This window comes from Pleurodeles waltl, chromosome 8, assembly GCF_031143425.1.
Source record: "Pleurodeles waltl isolate 20211129_DDA chromosome 8, aPleWal1.hap1.20221129, whole genome shotgun sequence".
Classification (NCBI taxonomy): domain Eukaryota; kingdom Metazoa; phylum Chordata; class Amphibia; order Caudata; family Salamandridae; genus Pleurodeles; species Pleurodeles waltl.
The window spans coordinates 1533778732-1533800823 of NC_090447.1; the positions used below are offsets into that span (position 1 = coordinate 1533778732).

General features: G+C 45.8%; 1 protein-coding gene across 2 annotated transcripts in view; it reads right to left on the reverse strand.

The window, feature by feature from the left end:
• Nucleotides 1-255: 255 nt before the first annotated feature.
• The window catches only part of PKNOX1 (PBX/knotted 1 homeobox 1), a 255051-nt gene continuing 233214 nt past the window's right edge, over nucleotides 256-22092 (reverse strand). For both annotated transcript variants that reach the window (XM_069202965.1, XM_069202964.1), the window contains 2 exons: nucleotides 18205-18377; nucleotides 256-3209 (listed from right to left, as the gene is read on the reverse strand). In XM_069202965.1, coding sequence (XP_069059066.1) covers nucleotides 2989-3209; nucleotides 18205-18377 — 394 coding nt within the window. In that variant the 3' untranslated portion in view covers nucleotides 256-2988. The remainder of the gene's footprint in view (nucleotides 3210-18204; nucleotides 18378-22092) is intronic.

Here is a 22092-nt window from a genome sequence, read left to right on the forward strand (position 1 = left end):
AAACTTGACACACAAAAGAAGACAAAGCTGCCTACACAAGTGGTGCCATAGGAACAATACGAGATAGCGCTTATGAATAACATGAACAAATATAATGACGGTCACAAAAACATTTACTTACAAATACCAGACAGTCCTACTTTCTGTGGTAGGAAATTCTAAGAGTGAGTAGGACATAAACAATACAGTGAAAATGATGAACAAAATATTACTCACCCATGGTCATTCTATGTTATAAATCAGACCAGTATATGATATTGTTATTATGTGAATTTATTCCATTCCTTCAAGATTCAGAACCTCTCAAAAAAGGAATTTTAGAGATTTATTCTCCTTCCTTTACATCATTTTCATTTTGAATGAAACTTTAATTTCCAATTCTTAATGAATTTATTAAAAAAAACTTTTTTCAATCCAATAATTTTTGGTAAATGGGAGATCCAAGTTTCCTGGTGAGAAGAGCAGAGGAGAAGAATACAGACTGGGAACAGCCACCCAGCCTGTACTATGTGCCATAGCCTTCTTCCAAGCCTCTGTCAGGGGTTTGTTCACTTATTTTTTTTAAGATTGGTACTTTATATTTAAGGTGCAAATAGTCTTTCAAGCGTGCAACCAATCGACTTACGAAATTCCAAGACCAACACAAACTAGAACTTCTCAAACAAGTATATATAGTCAATACACAGCTGTATAACCTGGTGTCCTTTGTCCCATCAATGACATGAACCACGCCCCTGGAAATAAACAGAGAATCCACATGGAACTCCACATCCAGGACTTGAGGCCCCACATGCAAGTTTGGGGAATCTGTAGGAAGACTCAAACCTCAATGCCATTACTTCAAGCATCATAATAATGTGAGATACACATACAGTCCAGGCGTAGTCTCTCACTATGTCCATGACAAGCTTGAACCAATGTGTCACACTTCAAAGCCCATGTGGATCTCGATAAGCCATTCACCTCCAGTCCATGAATAACATGAAACTTTGTTCCGGAAAGCATGAGGGAAATCCACAGGAAGTCCTGACCTTCACTTCCTTCGTCCTTCCACAGACAGATAAAATGAATCCGCACCGTTAATCACTGTCTCTGTGTCTTCCCACCCACAGATAAACTGAAATGCCACTCCACAAACATGTAAAGGCCAATCACAATTCAACCACAAAACAAATGAAGAAGGGACTTAACATACACACGTGAGCCTTGCTGCCAAAACACTCAAGAACATGGATCAGAGCTTCAAAACACATGCATACATGGTGCCTCTCTCTCCATCCATGAGGTACAAAAGATAGATCTCTAAACCCTCACAGCCCAACTGAAAAAAACACTAAGAAGGGCTCCACACAGCCATAGTACTCTTGAACTCCGTATCTCAGGCTCTCCTAAGGGCTCCTGGAACCCACATACTGCGAACAGGATGCCTGATAACCAAATTAATACAAGCCATGAATATTATGAATGGACGCTTCCAAGAACCACCACAGATCAACCCTTTGGCATATGGGACTCTGCGCTACTGCAATAAAAAACCCAGTATGTCTCTCTTTATGAGAGACAGACAGACAGACATACACACACACACACACTTCAGCTCCCCTAGATCAACAAATAACAGTCCATCACAACTCCCTTCCTTGTATCAAGAAGATTAAACAGGGCTTTGGAGCGTACTTACCAATATCTGTAGGTTTACAGTTCCAGGCTTCATACAGTTTATTAGAAGGCCCGTATATCAAGTCCTCAAGCAATATAAAAATGTAAATCACAGACAGGCAACATATAGCCAGAAAAACAACTCCTCCATGTCTCCAGAATTCCTAGATAATTTGCAGTAAAAAGGCAAATTTGAAATTCATTTCTCACCTCTTAGAAAATCAAATCAAAAGTAAAGGCCCAATCAGTAGGTGTCAAAGCTCTACCTCACTGTGCTAAGAATCAACTAGTACAAAGATCGTCCATGTATCATCACCAATTTCATCTGTGAATGCCCACAGAAAAAATGAAATTTAGCCAGGACATCAAAGATGCACATTATCCATAGGATGTCTCCAATTCCTACTACAGCCTCTTGTTAAAAAAACGAACCAGGAACCTATAAAAGGACGTTCACAGTTTATTTAATGTGAGCTCATATCACTAACTTTTTCCTCCTTTGAACATCAGAGGCGAATCAGTATGTGCCTATTGGAGGCACGGCAGATATCTCACACACACACACTTCGCAGGAACTCCACGTCTACTTGTAACACAACCACCAGCACGCAGTTCACCGGTAGCTTTGAGTTCCTCCAGACGTCACGAAGAACAAGGACTCAACAAACACATAGCTCATTACAAGCATCTAAACCCACAGCTTCACGCACAGTATCAATGGTCATTCTTACCATACATCGATGGAACAGGAATGAGGCCTTCGCAAATACACTTTCCATCCACCAGAAGCCCCACACCCCAGTCTATAAGATGAGCAAGACTTGCCAGACACAGACAGGTGTAGGTGTCATCCATCTAAAGAGCCTCACATCTCACTTCCCTCAAGTTAGGTCCTTTATCTGCAAGGGGAAAGCAAAACAGGGTCACTCCTTTGGCAGTACTCTTTCTCCTCCCTGGTGCTTTCCACAGAGACGAAATATCTGGGGTGGTGAAATGACATCAGCAAAGTACGCGACTGTGAGATGGGCGTCAGATAAACAACAGGGCAGTGCGTGGTAGGCAGTATCACCCGTTCTTCGCAATATCCCAAAGAGTCACTTTCCTTCCTCAGACAGCAATACTTGACCTCAGGTTTTCAGCTCACAATGAAAGAAAAACAGCAGTTGCGGGTGCATGAAGAATTTAAGCTATGAAATACAAAAGATGCACCCATCTATATCTAAATATAAAACAGGTCAGAAATAAAATGTGTAAAATGTTTGCTGTGCAAACTTTAAAAACAGTCTTTTTGCAGGTTTACGAGAGGTCAGACCCCTACATTTCAGTGTTCTACTGCAAGGGATCACTGTTGTGCAGAACCAATCCTGTAAGGTTGGATGTGGAGAGGTCCGCATCTTCATCATCCTCGTCACTGCTGTCTATTGTCTCTTCATCGTCACTCTGCCCAGCCATCATCACCTGCTGCACTGCTAGCGTGGCCCCGTCGGAGGACAGAGATTGCAGGCTGTCCACATTCATGTTGACTGGAGTGGCAATCGTCACCACTGTTCCTACAACACAAGGAAAAAAGACTCAATCTGCGACATACCCCAACATCATGGTCTCCATCTATGATGCAATGCTTTTGTCCATCTGCTCTTAATTCACCCTGTGAAGTCCCCTCAATCCTTTCCTTTTAGGTATTCTCATTGCAGCCATTCATCTTTTGCACTACATTCCCCTTGCACATTCATCCTCTGACCACCCTTTCTTCGGACTCTCCATAAGACCCCGGCCCCTACACTGACTTTCAGTCCGAGCTAATCTTCTACTTCCAATTATTGTCATCCTCTTTGGAGCACCCCTTCTATAAACAGAGGGCTTGTAGACCTTAACAACCAAAGTCTTCATAGAGTGTGGACAGCTGCACCACTCCCCTCATCTGCTCCAACCTACTGCTGTTCAAATCACTAAAGCAGAAAGCTCTGCTCCTCCACGGGGAGCGTACAAAGAGCGCACAGACATGTACACAAATTGTGCACATACAATGACACACACACACAGACCACCAGTGGAGGACAGGTACTGCCCGCCACAGGGAGACAGCGATCATGGTACATACTCGCAGAGGCCGGTCAATTCTCTGATGGAAAAAGCAATTCAATGCCTATATTTGGACTCTTTCACTTCCTCTCCGTGTAAGTGACTGACTGCAGGGCACAGCGCAAACAGTCCAGGTTACAATACAAGCACTTGTCCATCTAGCATCATCTAGTCATGCAGTCTGAACTGTGCCCCTTTTAGGACACTTTCTCAGTGAGCTCATTCAAAATTAGGGCCATATAACCTGATGTAAATATATCTTGGAGCACACCTCTCTTCATATGTTTGAAAAAAAAGCGAGGACACACCTCAACAGAAAGCTATACAAATAATGTTTTTCTAGTCAAGACATGCAGACGAGTTTTCATGATCATCGCTCAACAAGCAGTCATGGGGAATTATCTAGCATTTGAAGAGAACAGAAAATCTTACAATTTCTAAAGGAAACTACAGGGAGTGCAGAATTATTAGGCAAGTTGTATTTTTGAGGATTAATTTTATTATTGAACAACAACCATGTTCTCAATGAACCCAAAAAACTCATTAATATCAAAGCTGAATATTTTTGGAAGTAGTTTTTAGTTTGTTTTTAGTTTTAGCTATGTTAGGGGGATATCTGTGTGTGCAGGTGACTATCACTGTGCATAATTATTAGGCAACTTAACAAAAAAAAATATATACCCATTTCAATTATTTATTATTACCAGTGAAACCAATATAACATCTCAACATTCACAAATATACATTTCTGACATTCAAAAACAAAACAAAAACAAATCAGTGACCAATATAGCCACCTTTCTTTGCAAGGACACTCAAAAGCCTGCCATCCATGGATTCTGTCAGTGTTTTGATCTGTTCACCATCAACATTGCGTGCAGCAGCAACCACAGCCTCCCAGACACTGTTCAGAGAGGTGTACTGTTTTCCCTCCTTGTAAATCTCACATTTGATGATGGACCACAGGTTCTCAATGGGGTTCAGATCAGGTGAACAAGGAGGCCATGTCATTAGATTTCCTTCTTTTATACCCTTTCTTGCCAGCCACGCTGTGGAGTACTTGGACGCGTGTGATGGAGCATTGTCCTGCATGAAAATCATGTTTTTCTTGAAGGATGCAGACTTCTTCCTGTACCACTGCTTGAAGAAGGTGTCTTCCAGGAACTGGCAGTAGGACTGGGAGTTGAGCTTGACTCCATCCTCAACCCGAAAAGGCCCCACAAGCTCATCTTTGATGATACCAGCCCAAACCAGTACTCCACCTCCACCTTGCTGGCGTCTGAGTCGGACTGGAGCTCTCTGCCCTTTACCAATCCAGCCACGGGCCCATCCATCTGGCCCATCAAGACTCACTCTCATTTCATCAGTCCATAAAACCTTAGAAAAATCAGTCTTGAGATATTTCTTGGCCCAGTCTTGACGTTTCAGCTTGTGTGTCTTGTTCAGTGGTGGTCGTCTTTCAGCCTTTCTTACCTTGGCCATGTCTCTGAGTATTGCACACCTTGTGCTTTTGGGCACTCCAGTGATGTTGCAGCTCTGAAATATGGCCAAACTGGTGGCAAGTGGCATCGTGGCAGCTGCACGCTTGACTTTTCTCAGTTCATGGGCAGTTATTTTGCGCCTTGGTTTTTCCACACGCTTCTTGCGACCCTGTTGACTATTTTGAATGAAACGCTTGATTGTTCGATGATCACGCTTCAGAAGCTTTGCAATTTTAAGAGTGCTGCATCCCTCTGCAAGATATCTCACTATTTTTGACTTTTCTGAGCCTGTCAAGTCCTTCTTTTGACCCATTTTGCCAAAGGAAAGAAAGTTGCCTAATAATTATGCACACCTGATATAGGGTGTTGATGTCATTAGACCACACCCCTTCTCATTACAGAGATGCACATCACCTAATATGCTTAATTGGTAGTAGGCTTTCGAGCCTATACAGCTTGGAGTAAGACAACATGCATAAAGAGGATGATGTGGTCAAAATACTCATTTGCCTAATAATTCTGCACTCCCTGTATAAATACAGAGTGGAAGCCCATCAGTTGAATTTGCCCCACAAATGGAATAGTAAAGTGAAGTCATTTAGCTGGTGGAGAGTTTCCTGAAATTGGAGCACTTTCAGTTCTCTCCAATTTCTAAATGGGACCTTAACTCTGCTGTGCATGATGAGAAGGGCAGCTTCTCGATTTCGTGTCATTAAGATCCTGCATGTGTGTGGATATATTCTTTTGGCAACGTGATGGAGAACTAGCTACCTCACTCCTAGAAGTGTTCCCCTGCACACGAGGTTGAAGAAGCTGTGCCAAGACCTAGTGGTGCCCACTCGTGTGAGTCCTCCATTAATGCTACTTGCCTCTTGGGGAAGTACACCCATGAAATATGGGACAAGGCCAGCAATATCTTGCCAACCATTCCAGAGAACCTTGAGGGCACCCCCACCCAAACTCTACAGGCTTCTCATGATGCAGCCAGTTCTATGCTGTGAGCTAGTCTGGACACTACAGACGGCATTAGCAGAGTAAGCAACAGTGATGTGTTCAGCATGCACGACCCGATGCAGATAACCGGATTTTTTGGAGACATGCAAGCATCCTTAATAGACAGACCCATCAATGACAAAAGTAATGGAGGTGGTTGCGCTTATCTTCAGAAGCTGGCTATACACACATTTATGTATGAAGACAACTGGCTGCTCAAGGCAGGCTCAGCTCTGTCAGTCATGGGTCAACTCTGGATGACACACGCACTATTGACGTTGTTAGCTCTCAACACCAATGAATCAAAGTCCCACCTAAGTACCAAGAGAATATTTCCATTCAATGGGGCAATTATGGACATGGCAAATGTAGACTCTGCAGTTGGCCCAGTATTAGGGAATACCTCCAACTCCATCCAGATCTTGCAGGAAACTGCTGAGGATCTCATGTGGTGGCAAACAGACACCAAACTGATATGCGCAGGCAACGTCCCCTTCCACACCCACAGTTTGCAGTGGTGACAGACCTGTCAATTATGAGTTGCGGGAGGAATTTGGGAGAAGTGATCAGAGGTCTCCGCTCCCCAATGGAGAGACAGCCCCATATCAGTCTTATGGAGCATCAAGCAAGTCTCCATGGACAACACAACCATCATGTGGTATTGCAACAAGCAGGGGGCAGCGGTCCTGGAGCCTCTGGAGTAGGCTGGATCAGCAGAACATATTTTTGTTAGCCAACCAACTGGAAGGGGCTCTAAATGCCAGAGCAGATAACTTAGCAGGCGTCATCTGTCAAAAAATGAGTGGCATATTTATCCTGAGGTGGTGCAGGGCATTCTCAGCAGTGGAATGTGTGTGCTAGATCTTTTACCGACCTGTCAACAATGCACAGAGTCAACAATTATGTACACTGCGGTTTCCTCCAAGGCACTTGTGGGAAGACTCACTCTGGCTGCAACAGACGGAAGGACTCCTGTGCACACTTCCGAAGTTACCTGTGGAAAAGGCTCTCTAAGTGTAAGCTGTTACAGACTGTACGAAGTTGGCTCTGTATGAACTATTTCAAAGTAAGGAATAGTATGCACAGAGTCCAAGGATTCCCCTTAGAGGTAAGATAGTGGCAAAAAGAGATAATACTAATGCTCTATTTTGTGGTAGTCTGGTCGAGCAGTAGGCTTATCAAAGGAGTAGTGTTAAGCATTTGTTGTACATACACACAGGCAATAAATGAGGAACACACACTCAGAGACAATTCCAGGCCAAAAGGTTTTTGTATAGAAATGAAAATGTCACTTACCCAGTGTACATCTGTTCGTGGCATCAGTCGCTGTAGATTCGCATGTTTTGCAATAGCTCGCCATCTGGTGTTGGGCCGGAGTGTTACAAGTTGTTTTTCTTCGAAGAAGTCTTTCGAGTCACGGACCGAGTGACTCCTCCTTTTGTGTCCATTGCGCATGGGCGTCGACTCCATCCTCGATTGTTTTTCCCCGCAGAGGGTGAGGTAGGAGTTGTATTGTAGTAATAGTGCCCATGCAATGGAGTGACTAAGTATGTACCTATATAAGGTTGAAATTATATATATACAAATAGTTGAAGGTAACTTCCGAACTGCTACAGGCTCCCGGGGAGGCGGGTGGGCACATGCGAATCTACAGCGACTGATGCCACGAACAGATGTACACTGGGTAAGTGACATTTTCAGTTAGATGGCATCTGTCGCTGTAGATACGCATGTTTTGCATAGACTAGTAAGCAGTTATCTCCCCAAAAGCGGTGGCTCAGCCTGTAGGAGTGGAAGTAGTCTGAAACAATGTTCTTAATACGGCTTGCCCTACTGTGGCTTGTTGTGCGGATAACACGTCTACACAGTAGTGCTTGGTGAATGTGTGAGGCGTAGACCATGTGGCTGCCTTACATATTTCTTGCATTGGGATGTTTCCTAGAAAGGCCATGGTAGCACCTTTCTTTCTGGTTGAGTGTGCCCTTGGTGTAATGGGCAGCTGTCGTTTAGCGCATTTAACTATCCATCTGGCTATACCTTGTTTTGATATTGGGTTTCCTCCATGAGGTTTTTGGAATGCAATAAATAGTTGTTTAGTCTTCCTGATGTTTTTAGTTCTGTCAATGTAATACATTAATGCTCTTTTGACATCTAATGTATGTAGTGCCCTCTCAGCTACGGAATCTGGCTGTGGGAAGAACACTGGAAGTTCCACTGTTTGATTTAGATGGAACGGTGAAATAACCTTTGGTAAAAATTTAGGATTAGTCCTTAGGACGACCTTATTCTTGTGTAGTTGTATAAAAGGTTCTTGTATTGTAAACGCCTGAATCTCGCTTACTCTTCTTAGAGAAGTAATGGCGATGAGAAATGCAACCTTCCAGGTTAGGAACTGTATTTCGCAAGAGTGCATGGGTTCAAAAGGTGGACCCATAAGTCTAGTTAGGACAACATTTAGGTTCCATGAAGGAACAGGTGGTGTTCTTGGTGGAATAATTCTTTTAAGGCCCTCCATGAATGCTTTAATGACTGGTATCCTATAAAGGGAAGTTGAATAGGTAGTCTGCAGGTATGCAGATATTGCTGCAAGGTGTATTTTAATGGAAGAGAAAGCTAGGTTAGATTTTTGTAAGTGAAGCAAGTAACCCACTACATCTTTTGGAGTTGCGTGTAATGGTTGGATTTGATTAATATGGCAGTAGCAAACAAACCTCTTCCATTTACTTGCATAGCAGTGCCTGGTGGATGGCCTTCTGGCTTGCTTTATGACTTCCATACACTCTTGTGTAAGTTGTAAGTGTCCGAATTCTAGGATTTCAGGAGCCAGATTGCTAGATTCAGTGATGCTGGATCTGGGTGCCTGATCTGTTGGTTGTGTTGAGTTAACAGATCCGGTCTGTTGGGCAGTTTGATGTGTGGTACTACTGATAGGTCTAGCAGCGTTGTGTACCAGGGTTGCCTTGCCCAAGTTGGTGCTATTAATATGAGTTTGAGTTTGTTTTGACTGAGTTTGTTTACCAGATAAGGAAGGAGAGGGAGAGGAGGAAAAGCGTAGGCAAATATCCCTGACCAGTTCATCCATAGGGCATTGCCCTGGGACTGCCTGTGTGGGTATCTGGATGCGAAGTTTTGGCATTTTGCGTTCTCTTTTGTCGCAAACAAGTCTATCTGAGGTGTTCCCCAGAGCTTGAAGTAAGTGTTCAGAGTTTGGGGGTGAATTTCCCATTCGTGGACCTGTTGGTGATCTCGAGAGAGATTGTCTGCGAGTTGATTCTGAATCCCTGGGATAAACTGCGCTATTAGGCGAATTTGGTTGTGAATTGCCCAATGCCATATCTTTTGTGCTAACCGGCTCAACTGCGTTGAGTGTCCCCCCCCTTGCTTGTTTAGATAATACATTGTTGTCATGTTGTCTGTTTTGACGAGAATGTATTTGTGAACTATTATTGGTTGGAAAGCCTTTAGTGCTTGAAAAACTGCTAGCAGTTCTAGGTGATTTATATGCAGTTTTGTTTGATGTACGTTCCATTGTCCTTGTATGCTGTGTTGATCTAGGTGTGCTCCCCACCCTGTCATGGAAGCATCTGTTGTTATTACGTATTGTGGCACTGGGTCTTGGAAAGGCCGCCCTTTGTTTAAATTTATATTGTCCCACCATAGAAGCGAGAGGTAAGTTTGGCGGTCTATTAACACCAGATCTAGAAGGTGACCCTGTGCTTGTGACCATTGTGATGCTAGGCACTGTTGTAAGGGCCTCATGTGCAGTCTTGCGTTCGGGACAATGGCTATGCATGAAGACATCATGCCTAGGAGTTGTAATATCATCTTTGCTTGTATCTTTTGTGTTGGATACATGCGTTGTATGATGTTGTTGAAGTTTTGAATTCTTTGTGGACTTGGAGTGGCTACTCCTTTTGTTGTGTTTATTATGGCTCCTAGGTACTGTTGTACTTTGCACGGCAGGATGTTTGATTTTGCGAAGTTGACAGTGAACCCCAGTTTGTAGAGTGTTTGTATGATTTGATTTGTGTGGTGTGAGCACTTTGATAAAGAATGGGTCTTGATTAGCCAGTCGTCTAGATACGGGAATACATGTATTTGCTGCCTTCTGATGTGTGCAGCGACTACTGCTAGACATTTTGTAAAGACTCTTGGTGCTGTTGTTAAACCGAAAGGCAATACTTTGAATTGGTAATGTATTCCTTTGAATACAAACCTTAGGTATTTCCTGTGCGATGGATGTATTGGTATATGGAAATACGCATCTTTGAGGTCTAAGGTTGTCATGTAGTCGTGTAGTTTGAGCAATGGTAGCACTTCTTGTAGTGTGACCATGTGAAAGTGGTCTGATTTGATGTATGTGTTTACTATCCTGAGGTCTAGGATTGGTCTTAGCGTCTTGTCCTTCTTTGGTATTAAGAAGTACAGTGAATAAACTCCTGTGTTTATTTGTGTGTTTGGTACTAATTCGATTGCATTCTTTTGCAACAGTGCTCGAACTTCTGTCTCCAGGAGCTCGGAATGATGTTGTGATAAATTTTGTGCTCTTGGTGGTATGTTTGGAGGGAATTGTAGAAATTCTATGCAATAACCATGTTGGATAATTGCTAGAACCCAAGTGTCTGTAGTGATTTCCTGCCATGCTTTGTAATAATGACCTATTCTCCCCCCCACTGGTGTTGTGTGGAGGGGATGAGTGACATGTGAGTCACTGCTTAGTTGCAGGGGTTTTGGGGCTTTGAAATTTTCCCCTATTCCTAGGGAATTGCCCTCCTCTGTATTGGCCCCGAAAGCCTCCCCTGTACTGTCCCTGGTAACTGGACGGTGTTGCCTGTGAGGTGCTGGCTTGTGTGGCCTGACCCCGAAACCCCCCTCTAAAGGGTGTCTTGCGGAAGGTGCCGTAGTTTCCTCTGCTCTGCGGGGAGTAGAGTGCGCCCATTGCTTTAGCAGTGTCCGTGTCCTTTTTAAGTTTTTCTATCGCTGTGTCCACTTCTGGACCGCAGTTCTTTTTCATTGAAAGGCATATTGAGAACTGCCTGCTGTATCTCTGGTTTAAACCCAGACGTTCGTAGCCATGCATGCCTTCTGATGGTCACGGATGTATTAATTGTCCTTGCAGCTGAGTCTGCTGCATCCATGGAGGAGCGTATCTGGTTGTTTGAAATGTTTTGACCTTCCTCAACCACTTGCTTTGCCCTTTTTTGTAGGTCTTTGGGTAGATGTTCAATGAGGTGTTGCATCTCATCCCAATGGGCTCTGTCATAGCGCGCAAGTAGTGCTTGAGAGTTGGCGATGCGCCACTGGTTTGCAGCCTGTGCTGCGACTCTCTTTCCAGCTGCATCGAACTTGCGGCTTTCCTTATCCGGGGGTGGTGCATCCCCAGATGTGTGGGAGTTGGCCCTTTTCCTAGCTGCTCCTACAACGACGGAATCTGGTGGCAGCTGTGCAGTGATGAAAACAGGGTCTGTAGGGGGCGCCTTATACTTTTTTTCCACTCTTGGTGTGATTGCCCTACTTTTGACCGGCTCCTTAAAAATTTCTTTTGCGTGCCGGAGCATACCAGGGAGCATAGGCAGGCTTTGGTAGGAGCTGTGGGTGGAGGAGAGGGTGTTGAATAAAAAGTCATCCTCGACCTGTTCTGAGTGGAGGCTTACATTGTGAAATTGTGCTGCTCTAGCCACCACTTGAGAATACGCAGTGCTATCTTCTGGTGGAGATGGCTTCGTAGGGTATGCCTCCGGGCTGTTATCTGACACTGGGGCGTCGAATAAGTCCCATGCGTCCTGATCCTGGTCACCCTGGCTCATGGTGGTGTGAGCTGGGGAATGTGATGGAGTTTGTGCTGGGGAGACGTGAATTACAGGTGGAGGAGAGGGTGGTGGAGTAACCTTTTTCACCACCTTTGTTTGTGGTGTTTGTTCAGTTTGGAACTCCAGTCTTCTATTTCTTCTAATAGGGGGAAGGGTGCTTATTTTCCCTGTTCCCTCCTGTATGAAGATACGCTTTTGCGTATGGTCTACATCAGTAGATTGCAGCTCTTCCTCGAACCTATGCTTTCGCATTTGGGAGGTTAGTGAATGCTCCTCTGTATAAGAGCCTGAAACTGGGTCGGTTGCAGGTTGTTTTGGCACCGAAACCCTGTCTGCATCTTTTTTCGGCTCCGAGCTGACTTTTCTTTTTTTCGGGGCCGAAACCTCTCGGCGTCGATCTTCGTCGGTGCCGCTGTCTCGGCGTCGAGCCGTGTCTACACCGCTATCTCGGTGTCGATGCTTGTCTCTAGCACTTTCTCGGTCCCGAGAAGGCTGCGTACCGGTGTCTCGACCGGAGTCAGACTGTCTCGGCACTGTTTGGGCCTTTTTCGGTGCCGACGGTCGGTCACCGAATTTATGGGTCGAGCCATGGCCTGGTGGCAGTGGCGTCCCCTGGGCCTTGTCAATCTTCTTATGTGTTGTTTTCGACGTCTTACTCACGGTTTGTGGGTCATCGAATTCCTTGGAGTCCGATTCGTGGATCGAGAAGGTATCTTCCTCTTCTTGTTCCTCGAACTCTCGGTGGGCTGTCGGCGCGGACGCCATTTGAAGTCTTCTGGCTCGACGGTCTCGGAGTGTTTTTCGGGACCGGAACGCACGACAGGCCACGCAGGTGTCTTCACTGTGCTCAGGTGACAGGCACAGGTTACAGACCAAGTGTTGGTCTGTATAGGGGTACTTGTTGTGGCATTTGGGACAGAAACGGAACGGGGTCCGTTCCATCGGCGTTCTTCAGCACGCGGTCGGGCCGACCAGGCCCCGACGGGGGATCGAAAAACTACCCCGAAGGGCACCGGAGCTCTTCGATCTTCGATGCGTGTTGAATCTAACTACGCCGATCCCGAACGCAACAATACCGACGAAAATCTTCCGAATTTAGCTATCTTTCCGTTCCGAAACTCGGAGCGACAGGAACACGTCCGAACCCGATGGCGGAAAAAAAACAATCGAGGATAGAGTCGACGCCCAGGCGCAATGGACACAAAAGGAGGAGTCACTCGGTCCCGTGACTCGAAAGACTTCTTCGAAGAAAAACAACTTGTAACACTCCGGCCCAACACCAGATGGCGAGCTATTGCAAAACATGCGTATCTACAGCGACAGATGCCATCGAACAATATATTTTCTTAGTTTATTTTAAGAACCACAGGTTCACATTCTACATGTAATACTTTGCATGAAAGGTATTGCAGGTAAGTACTTTAGGAACTTTGAATAATCACAATAACATATATACTTTTCAAATAAAACACATATAGCTATTTTAAAACTAGACAGTGCAATATTCACAGTTCCTAGGGGAGGTAAGTAATTGTTAGTTCTTGCAGGTAAGTAAACCACCTACGGGGTTCAAGTTTGGGTCCAAGGTAGCCCACCGTTGGGGGTTCAGAGCAATCCCAAAGTTACCACACCAGCAGCTCAGGGCCGGTCAGATGCAGAGTTCAAAGTGGTGCCCAAAACGCATAGGCTTCAATGGAGAAGGGGGTGCCCCGGTTCCAGTCTGCCAGCAGGTAAGTACCTGCGTCTTCGGAGGGCAGACCAGGGGGGTTTTGTAGGGCACCTGGGGGGAAACAAGTTAGCACAAAAAGTACACCCTCAGCAGCACGGGGGCGGCCGGGTGCAGTGTGCAAACACACGTCGGGTTTTCAATTGGAATCAATGGGAGACCAAGGGGTCTCTTCAGCGCTGCAGGCAGGCAAGGGGGGGGGGGCTCCTCGGGGTAGCCACCACCTGGGCAAGGGAGAGGGCCTCCTGGGGGTCACTCCTGCACTGGAGTTCCGATCCTTCAGGTCCTGGGGGCTGGGGTGCAGCGTCTTTTCCAGGCGTCGGGATCTGGGAGTCAGACAGTCGCGGTCAGGGGGAGCCTCGGGATTCCCTCTGCAGGCGTCTCTGTGGGGGCTCAAGGGGGACAACTTTGGTTACTCACAGTCTCGGAGTCGCCGGGGAGTCCTCCCTGAAGTGTTGGTTCTCCACAAGCGAGCCGGGGGCGTTGGGTGCAGAGTTGCAAGTCTCACGCTTCTGGCGGGAAATGCAGGTGTCTTGAAGTTGCTTCTTTGGAAACAAAGTTGCAGTCTTGGGTGAACAGGGCCGCTGTTCTCTGGAGTTTCTTGGTCCTTTTAGAGCAGGGCAGTCCTCTGAGGATTCAGAGGTCGCTGGTCCTGGGGAAAGCGTCGCTGGAGCAGTTTTCTTCCAAAGGGGGGAGACAGGCCGGTAGAGCTGGGGCCAAAGCAGTTGGTGTCTCCGTCTTCTCTGAGTTAAGTTGGAGGTGAGCTCCCACTTTCAAAAATTTAAAATACTGAGCACAATGCTTCAATGGTGATTAATTCGCAGAATCAATAAAAGTTAATTTCCAAAACTTTTTTATTTTGATTACAAAAGTGGACTTCCTTGAGTTGAAAAAGAAGAAGGGAAGAAAATAAATCCCAAAATTGACTACTTTGTCGTCCATTCAAACGCGGGACCTGTCGGCGATTTTTCGCCGTTTTCTTCATGCGCTTATTGCGCTTTCAGATTTGCACCGACAATGGAGACTATTGATGTCTGAAGTCTGTTACTATGTTTTGAACTAGCCTTGAGAAAGCCCCCGCTAATTTGCTAATGGGGTGAAACACGTGTTGGCTGTCCTCCATCGAACATTGTTCTTCACCCTTTTCCAATCTTGACCAACTTGACTTGGACGACAAAGTAGTCAATTTTGGGATTTATTTTCTTCCCTTCTTCTTTTTCAACTCAAGGAAGTCCACTTTTGTAATCAAAATAAAAAAGTTTTGGAAATGAACTTTTATTGATTCTGCGAATTAATCACCATTGAAGCATTGTGCTCAGTATTTTAAATTTTTGAAAGTGGGAGCTCACCTCCAACTTAACTCAGTACCTAATTATTTGGGAGGTTTAGGGTCCAGGCCTCCGGTTGGGGCTCTCACAACTTCAATCAACTTGGCAATTTAAGGAAGTCAACTGGCTGGACCTTTTCTTCTTCTGTCTCCGTCTTCTCTGCAGGGTTTTTCAGCTCAGCAGTCCCCTTCTTCTTAGGTTGCAGGAATCTGAGTTCCTAGGTTCTGGGGAGCCCCTAAATACAGAATTTAGGGGTGTGTTTAGGTCTGGGAGGGCAGTAGCCAATGGCTACTGTCCTTGAGGGTGGCTACACCCTCTTTGTGCCTCCTCCCTGAGGGGAGGGGGGCACATCCCTAATCCTACTGATGGAATCCTCCATCTGCAAGATGGAGGATTTCTAAAAGTCAGAGTCACCTCAGCTCAGGACACCTTCGAGGCTGTCCTGACTGGCCAGTGACTCCTCCTTATTTTTCTCATTATCTCTCCTGGACTTGCCGCCAAAAGTGGGGGCTGTGTCCAGGGGGCGGGCATCTCCACTAGCTGGAGTGCCCTGGGGCATTGTAACATGAAGCTTGAGCCTTTGAAGCTCACTGCTAGGTGTTACAGTTCCTGCAGGGGGGAGGTGGGAAGCACCTCCACCCAGAGCAGGCTTTGTTTCTGTCCTCAGAGAGCACAAATGCTCTCACCACAAGGGGTCAGAAATTCGTCTCTCAGCAGCAGGCTGGCACAGACGAGTCAGTCCTGCACTGAACAATTGGGTAAAATACAGGGGGTATCTCTAAGATGCCCTCTGTGTGCATTTTTTAATAAATCCAACACTGGCATCAGTGTGGGTTTATTATTCTGAGAAGTTTGATACTAAACTTCCCACTATTCAGTGTAGCCATTATGGAGCTGTGAAGTTCGTTTTTGACAGACTCCCAGACCATATACTCTTATGGCTACCCTGCACTTACAATGTCTAAAGTTTTGTTTAGACACTGTAGGGGCATAGTGCTCATGCACCTATGCCCTCACCTGTGGTATAGTGCACCCTGCCTTAGGGCTGTAAGGCCTGCTAGAGGGGTGACTTACCTATGCCACATGCAGTGTGAGGTTGGCATGGTACCCTGAGGGGAGTGCCATGTCGACTTGGTCATTTTCTCCCCACCAGCACACACAAGCTGGCAAGCAGTGCGTCTGTGCTGAGTGAGGGGTCCCTAGGGTGGCATAAGACATGCTGCAGCCCTTAGAGACCTTCCCTGGCATCAGGGCCCTTGGTACCAGGGGTACCAGTTACAAGGGACTTACCTGGGTGCCAGGGTTGTGCCAATTGTGGAGACAATGGTACATTTTAGGTGAAAGAACACTGGTGCTGGATCCCAGCAAACTTCTCAGTCAAGTCAGCATCAGTATCAGGCAAAAAGTGGGGGGTAACTGCAACAGGGAGCCATTTCTTTACACCGACTATCTCGTAGGTACAGCTGGTCACCTGTTAGCCTTTACCTTGCTCATAATTAAATAACAGAATTGTCAAACTGTTAAATGACATATGTCTTCTGCACCACATAGTGACCTGTTGAGTCCACACACACTCCTATCATATAGGGTTTTACCTTCTAGTTAGTTCCCACCGTCCCCAGGCTGTAGATATTGTGCTGAGCTTGTTAAGGCTGGACACAACCCATCATGTAAAGGTAGCTGTCCACCCGCTGTCCCAGTAAGCACACACGTCTATCAAGCTTCCTCCTTCATCAGCTCATACGTACAGCTGACTACCTTTACCATCCACATACCCAGATGTAGTTCTTTATCTGTCAGCTTCCACCTTTCCCATTCTCTATGTACAACTTTCTGTCTGTTACCTTCCACCCCAACAGGGTGGCTGTATATTTTTTAACATTCACCTTTTCCACCCAGCAAGTGTTGCCATCTACTAGTGTGTTCTCCACTCCTTGGATATAGTTAATCGCCTCTTAGGTTCCCAATCCCGCGTCCCTTTGGTACAGTTCACCACCTCTTAGCTTCCCACTCCCACATCCCTTTGGTACAGTTCACCGCCTCTTAGCTTCCCACTTCCGCATCCCTTTGGTACATTTCACCACCTCTTAGCTTCCCACTCCCGCATCCCTTTGGTACAGTTCATCACCTGTTAGCTTCCCACTTCCGCATCCCTTTGGTACATTTCACCACCTCTCAGCTTTTCACTCCCGCGTCCCTTTGGTACAATTCACCGCCTCTTAGCTTCCCACTCCTGCATCCCTTTGGTACAATTCACCGCCTCTTAGCTTCCCACTCCCGCATCCAATTGGTACAGTTCACTGACTCTGAGCTTCCCACTTCAACATCCCTTTGGTACAGTTCCCCACCTCTAAGCTTCCCACTTCCGCATCCCTTTGGTACAATTCACCACCTCTTAGCTTCCCACTCCCGCATCCCTTTGGTACAGTTCACGGACTCTTAGCTTCCCACTTCAACATCCCTTTTGTACAGTTCCCCACCTCTTAGCTTCCCACTTCCGCATCCCTTTGGTACAACTCACCGCCTCTTAGCTTGCCACTCCTGCATCCCTTTGGTACAATTCACAGTCTCTTATCTTCACACTCCGGCATCCCTTTGGTACAGTTCACTGTCTCTTAGCTTCTCACTTCCGCCTCCCTTTGGTACAGTTGACCGCCTCTTAGCTTCTCACTTCTGCATCCCTTTGGTAAATTTCACCACTGCTTAGCTTCCCACTTCAACATCCCTTTAGTACAATTCACTGCCTCTTAGCTTCCCACTTCTGCATCCCTTCGGCACAGTTCACCATGTCTTAGCTTCTCACTTCCACATCCCTTTAGTACAATTCACCGCCTCTTAGCTTCCCACTCCCGCATCCCTTTGGTACAGTTCATCACCTCTTAGCTTCCCACTTCCGCATCACTGCCTCTTAGCTTCCCACTTTCACATCCCTTTGGCACAGTTCACCATGTCTTAGCTTCTCACTCCTGCATCCCTTTGGTACAGTTCACCACCTGTTAGCTTCCCACTTTCACATCCCTTTAGTAAAGTTCACCATCTTTTAACTTCCCACTTCCACATCCCTTTGGTACAGTTCACCTCCTTTCAGCTTCCACCTTCCACAGCACAGAGACATGGTTGCATACCTTCAGAGACAGTGATTTCGTGGGGCAGTTGCTGAGAAGCACCTGATGCAATGGAGTCTGGCCAGAACCTCTGCACAGATCGCATCTGAGCTACCTTTTTCTTGGACTTGGGGAGTTCAGCAGAGCTGGAGTCCAGCATGGGCTGAAGAATTCGTCTTCGAGCATTGATAAACCTGAAGGGATTCAAGACACCAGTGAGTAACTGTGTAAAAAGAAATCCATGATTATATAGTCCACATAAAAAGTCAAACTAATTGCTGTTAGCAGTGGTAAGTACTGAATTAAATGATACAATGGCATTCAAGTCATAACAGTCTACTGCAGTTACAGTGGGTTAAACCAAACAGAGGGAGGTATACAGCTCTAAACATCATAAAACAAGAAGCACCTCTGTAGGGCTGACCAGCATTTGGAGGGCAAAGGACAAGAAAAGTTACTTATTCTCTGATTTAACAATTTTATTCTGTGTGTTTAATCTGCAGTAGCTAGCCTACAACACACTCTTCTCACATCGAGAGACTGTAACACTTACAGAAAAGCTGCAGTTTACCACACTTGTATCATGTTACTTCAGTGGTAAAACTGCCATTAGTAGCAGCAAAGTGCTGACAGTAATTGTGAGTTAAAAAAAAAGAAAACATGTGGGGACAAAGGTGGAGCTTCGATGTAGTGGCTATGCTGCTGACTTGAACCCTGAAGACCTGGGGTAGGCACTTGACCAAACATTGTGTGGCTGGAAATATAAATTAAAAACAAATTCAATGTGTGATATACATTGTATGAAATGTACTGAATATATTTCACCACCACTGATCTGCGTAATCCTTCTGCTGCCTATGATGTAGTTTAGCACATTGTTACAAAGGGCCATATGTGCGAAAGGATTTAGCATTTTTTTAAAGGACCGAATTGCAATATTGGTCCGTTAAGAAATGCTAAATTGCCTTTTCAGAAGTACAAAGGCCAATAGGGAATTGCAAAATGCAGTTTCTACCCAGTAGAAATTGCGTTTTGCGATTCCCAAATAGGAAATCACAAATAGGGATTTCTTATTTGCGATTTCCTAAGCACATGTACAAAACTTTTCCTAAATGCGAAATGGGCATTTAGACAATGCTATTACTATCGACTCCCTGTCTATGGTAACCATGCGCAAGTTTAAAACACAAATTTTTTAAAGTGGCATGCAACTTTACAAGTGCACCACTTTTTTTGGGGTGCATCAAGGGGGGGGCCATAGGCCCCTAGACACCCTTCGGTTTGCATTCCCTAATTTGCAATTTCCTATTAGAAAATCACCAATTTGGAAATGCAAAACTATTCGCACCTATGGGCCTATAGGAACTGTTGGAAATAGTCCTTTTTGCAGGATTATGGCCTAACTTTTTTTTCTCACGTCCTGTTTTGATCCTGTGCTGCGTTTTGTTTTTGCTGGCTTGAAGACTCTGGGCACTTTACCACTGCTGCCCCGTGCTAAGTGCAAGTGCTCTCAGTCTAAATGGTATTGATGATTGGTTTATTTATGAGTGGCATACTTCATTTACCAGTAAGTCACTAGTAACGTGCACTATGCGTGCCCAGGGCCTGTAAATCAAATGCTACTAGTGGGCCTGCCCCACTGACTGTGTCACCCACCTAAGTAGCCCTGTAAACGTCTCTGATGTGCTACTGCAGGGTCTGTGTGTGCAGTTTTAAACTGCCAGTTCGACCTGGCAAGTGTACCCATTTACAGGTCAAAACATTCCCTTTTATTACATGTAAGGCACCCCTAAGGTAGGCCCATGGCAGCTCCATGGGCACAGTGCAGTGTATTTAAAAAGTAGGACATGCAGTAGTGTGTTTTACATGTCTGATAGTGAAATACTCCTAAATTCGGTTTTCACTATTGCAAGGCATATCTCTCCTATAGGTTAACATGGGGATTGCCTTGAAATATTTTTCAACTGTAATTTCCCATTGGGAGCAGATGGGAATATGGAGTTTGGGGTCTCTGAACTCACAATTCAAAAATACAATTTAAAAAACAACTTCACCAAAATATGTAAGTTTGAAAATGCAACTCTTAGAAAGTGGGGTTTTTCTTGCTTATCCATTCTGTGCCTCTGCCTGACTGTGGAATACGCGTCTGGGTCAGGATGACAGTTGGCAGTTGTGGATTCACTCCAGTCAGACACATAAATGGAGCTGAGGCGTGCTCTGCATATCCTGATGAGTCTTCCTGGGGTAGAGTGGTGGGAGGAGCAGACACGTGCACCTCAATAGGCCTGTGCCTGTCCTTACACCAAGCAGCCTCCAACCCCCTCAAGTGTGCCTGGGGCCAGAGCAGGGTCTTCTTCTCTAGAAAGACTTCCCTTTGATGTGTGCCTACTTCAAAGGCAGAAATGAGTATATGTATGGGCCTCTGAGACCACAACTTCAAAACCTTTCTGGACTGAGAACATTTCTGCCAGGAAGAAGAATTGGATATCGTAGGAGGGGCTGCCACTCTGCCTGTTACTTTGCTGTGCTGGCCTGCTGCTTCTGCATCTGCCCTGGGAATGAAAGGGCTGGACTTTGCTTTCTACATCCTGCTTTCCAAGGGCTTGAACTGAGCTTTCCTCCTGTTAGAAGTCTCAGGGACATCAACGACTTCATCTGCCAGTGCCTGGACTATTCTGCTGAGAGTCCTGACTTGCCAAGTGGTGCCAAATCCAGTCCCTAGGCCCCTGGAAGTGGAAACTGGTGTCCTGAGGAAGAAAATCCACACCTCGAATCGCTACAGCTGAAAATAAACATATTGTCTGGCTTGCAGCTGATGAGTCGACGCAACGCATGCCTTGCGGCTGAGGAAATCGACGCAGCACCTGGCTTGCGGTGGAAGGATCGACATAGCACCTATAGGGCCGACGCAGCGCCTGTTCCACTGCAGCTCTCTCATCACAGTGCGTCTGGATTTTCCCATGCATCGTCCATGAGCGTTGTTTTCGCATCGACCCCGCACCACAACAGGGAACCGAGGCTGCATGACAGGAAACAGACGCATCCCCTCCCATGTGGGGAGAGAACTGATGCATCACCTCCCCTGCCAGTAAGAAACTGAGGCATCACCTTCCCTGCCAGGGGAGAATCGATGCATCATCTACCCTGTCAGTAAGGAACCATCGCATCACATCCCCTGCGCAGTAAGGAACTGACGCATCGATTTGTTTTCCAGTGCCTCACCTCCTCTGTGCCCCTCCTCGTCTTTGTTTTTGACGCATCCCAGGTACTGTGTGAGAGACAGCCATTGATTCCTCTGGATTAAGACTCTTTGCACCTTTTTTAAAAGTTATATCTTTGCTTGAGTATGTTGGATTGTTTAGTTTTGGTCTTGTTTTATTCAGATGAATATTGGCTATTTTTCTAAACTGGCGTGGAGTACGACAGCGATGGTGGTGGGTGTGTGTGTGTGTGCGCGCGTGTACACACAAATACTCAACACATTGCCTCGGAGATAAGCCTGACTGCTCGTGCCAAGCTACCAAGGGGATGAGCAGGGCTTTTCTGAGCTGCGTGACCCCCCCTTACCTTCACTAGAGTGAGGTTCCCTACTAGGACAGGGTGCAAACCGCTGCCAACTACAGACCTCATTTCTAAGAGGAATGAATGGTGCAGCGTTTTTTAAATAGCGATTTCCTAATAGTGATTCCTAATCTCTAGGAATCGCTATTAGAAAATCTCTACTTTTGTACATTATATTTTGCATTTCCTAAATAACGATGTCTTAGGATTCACTATTTAGGAAATGCAAAATAGGAATTTCGTACATCTGACCCTAAGTCATGTTTCTGGTAAATGGTTTGCTTAAAATAAAATACATGAAAGTGTTACCGCACTCTGGACCAGATCCAATATGGGCCTAGTTGCATA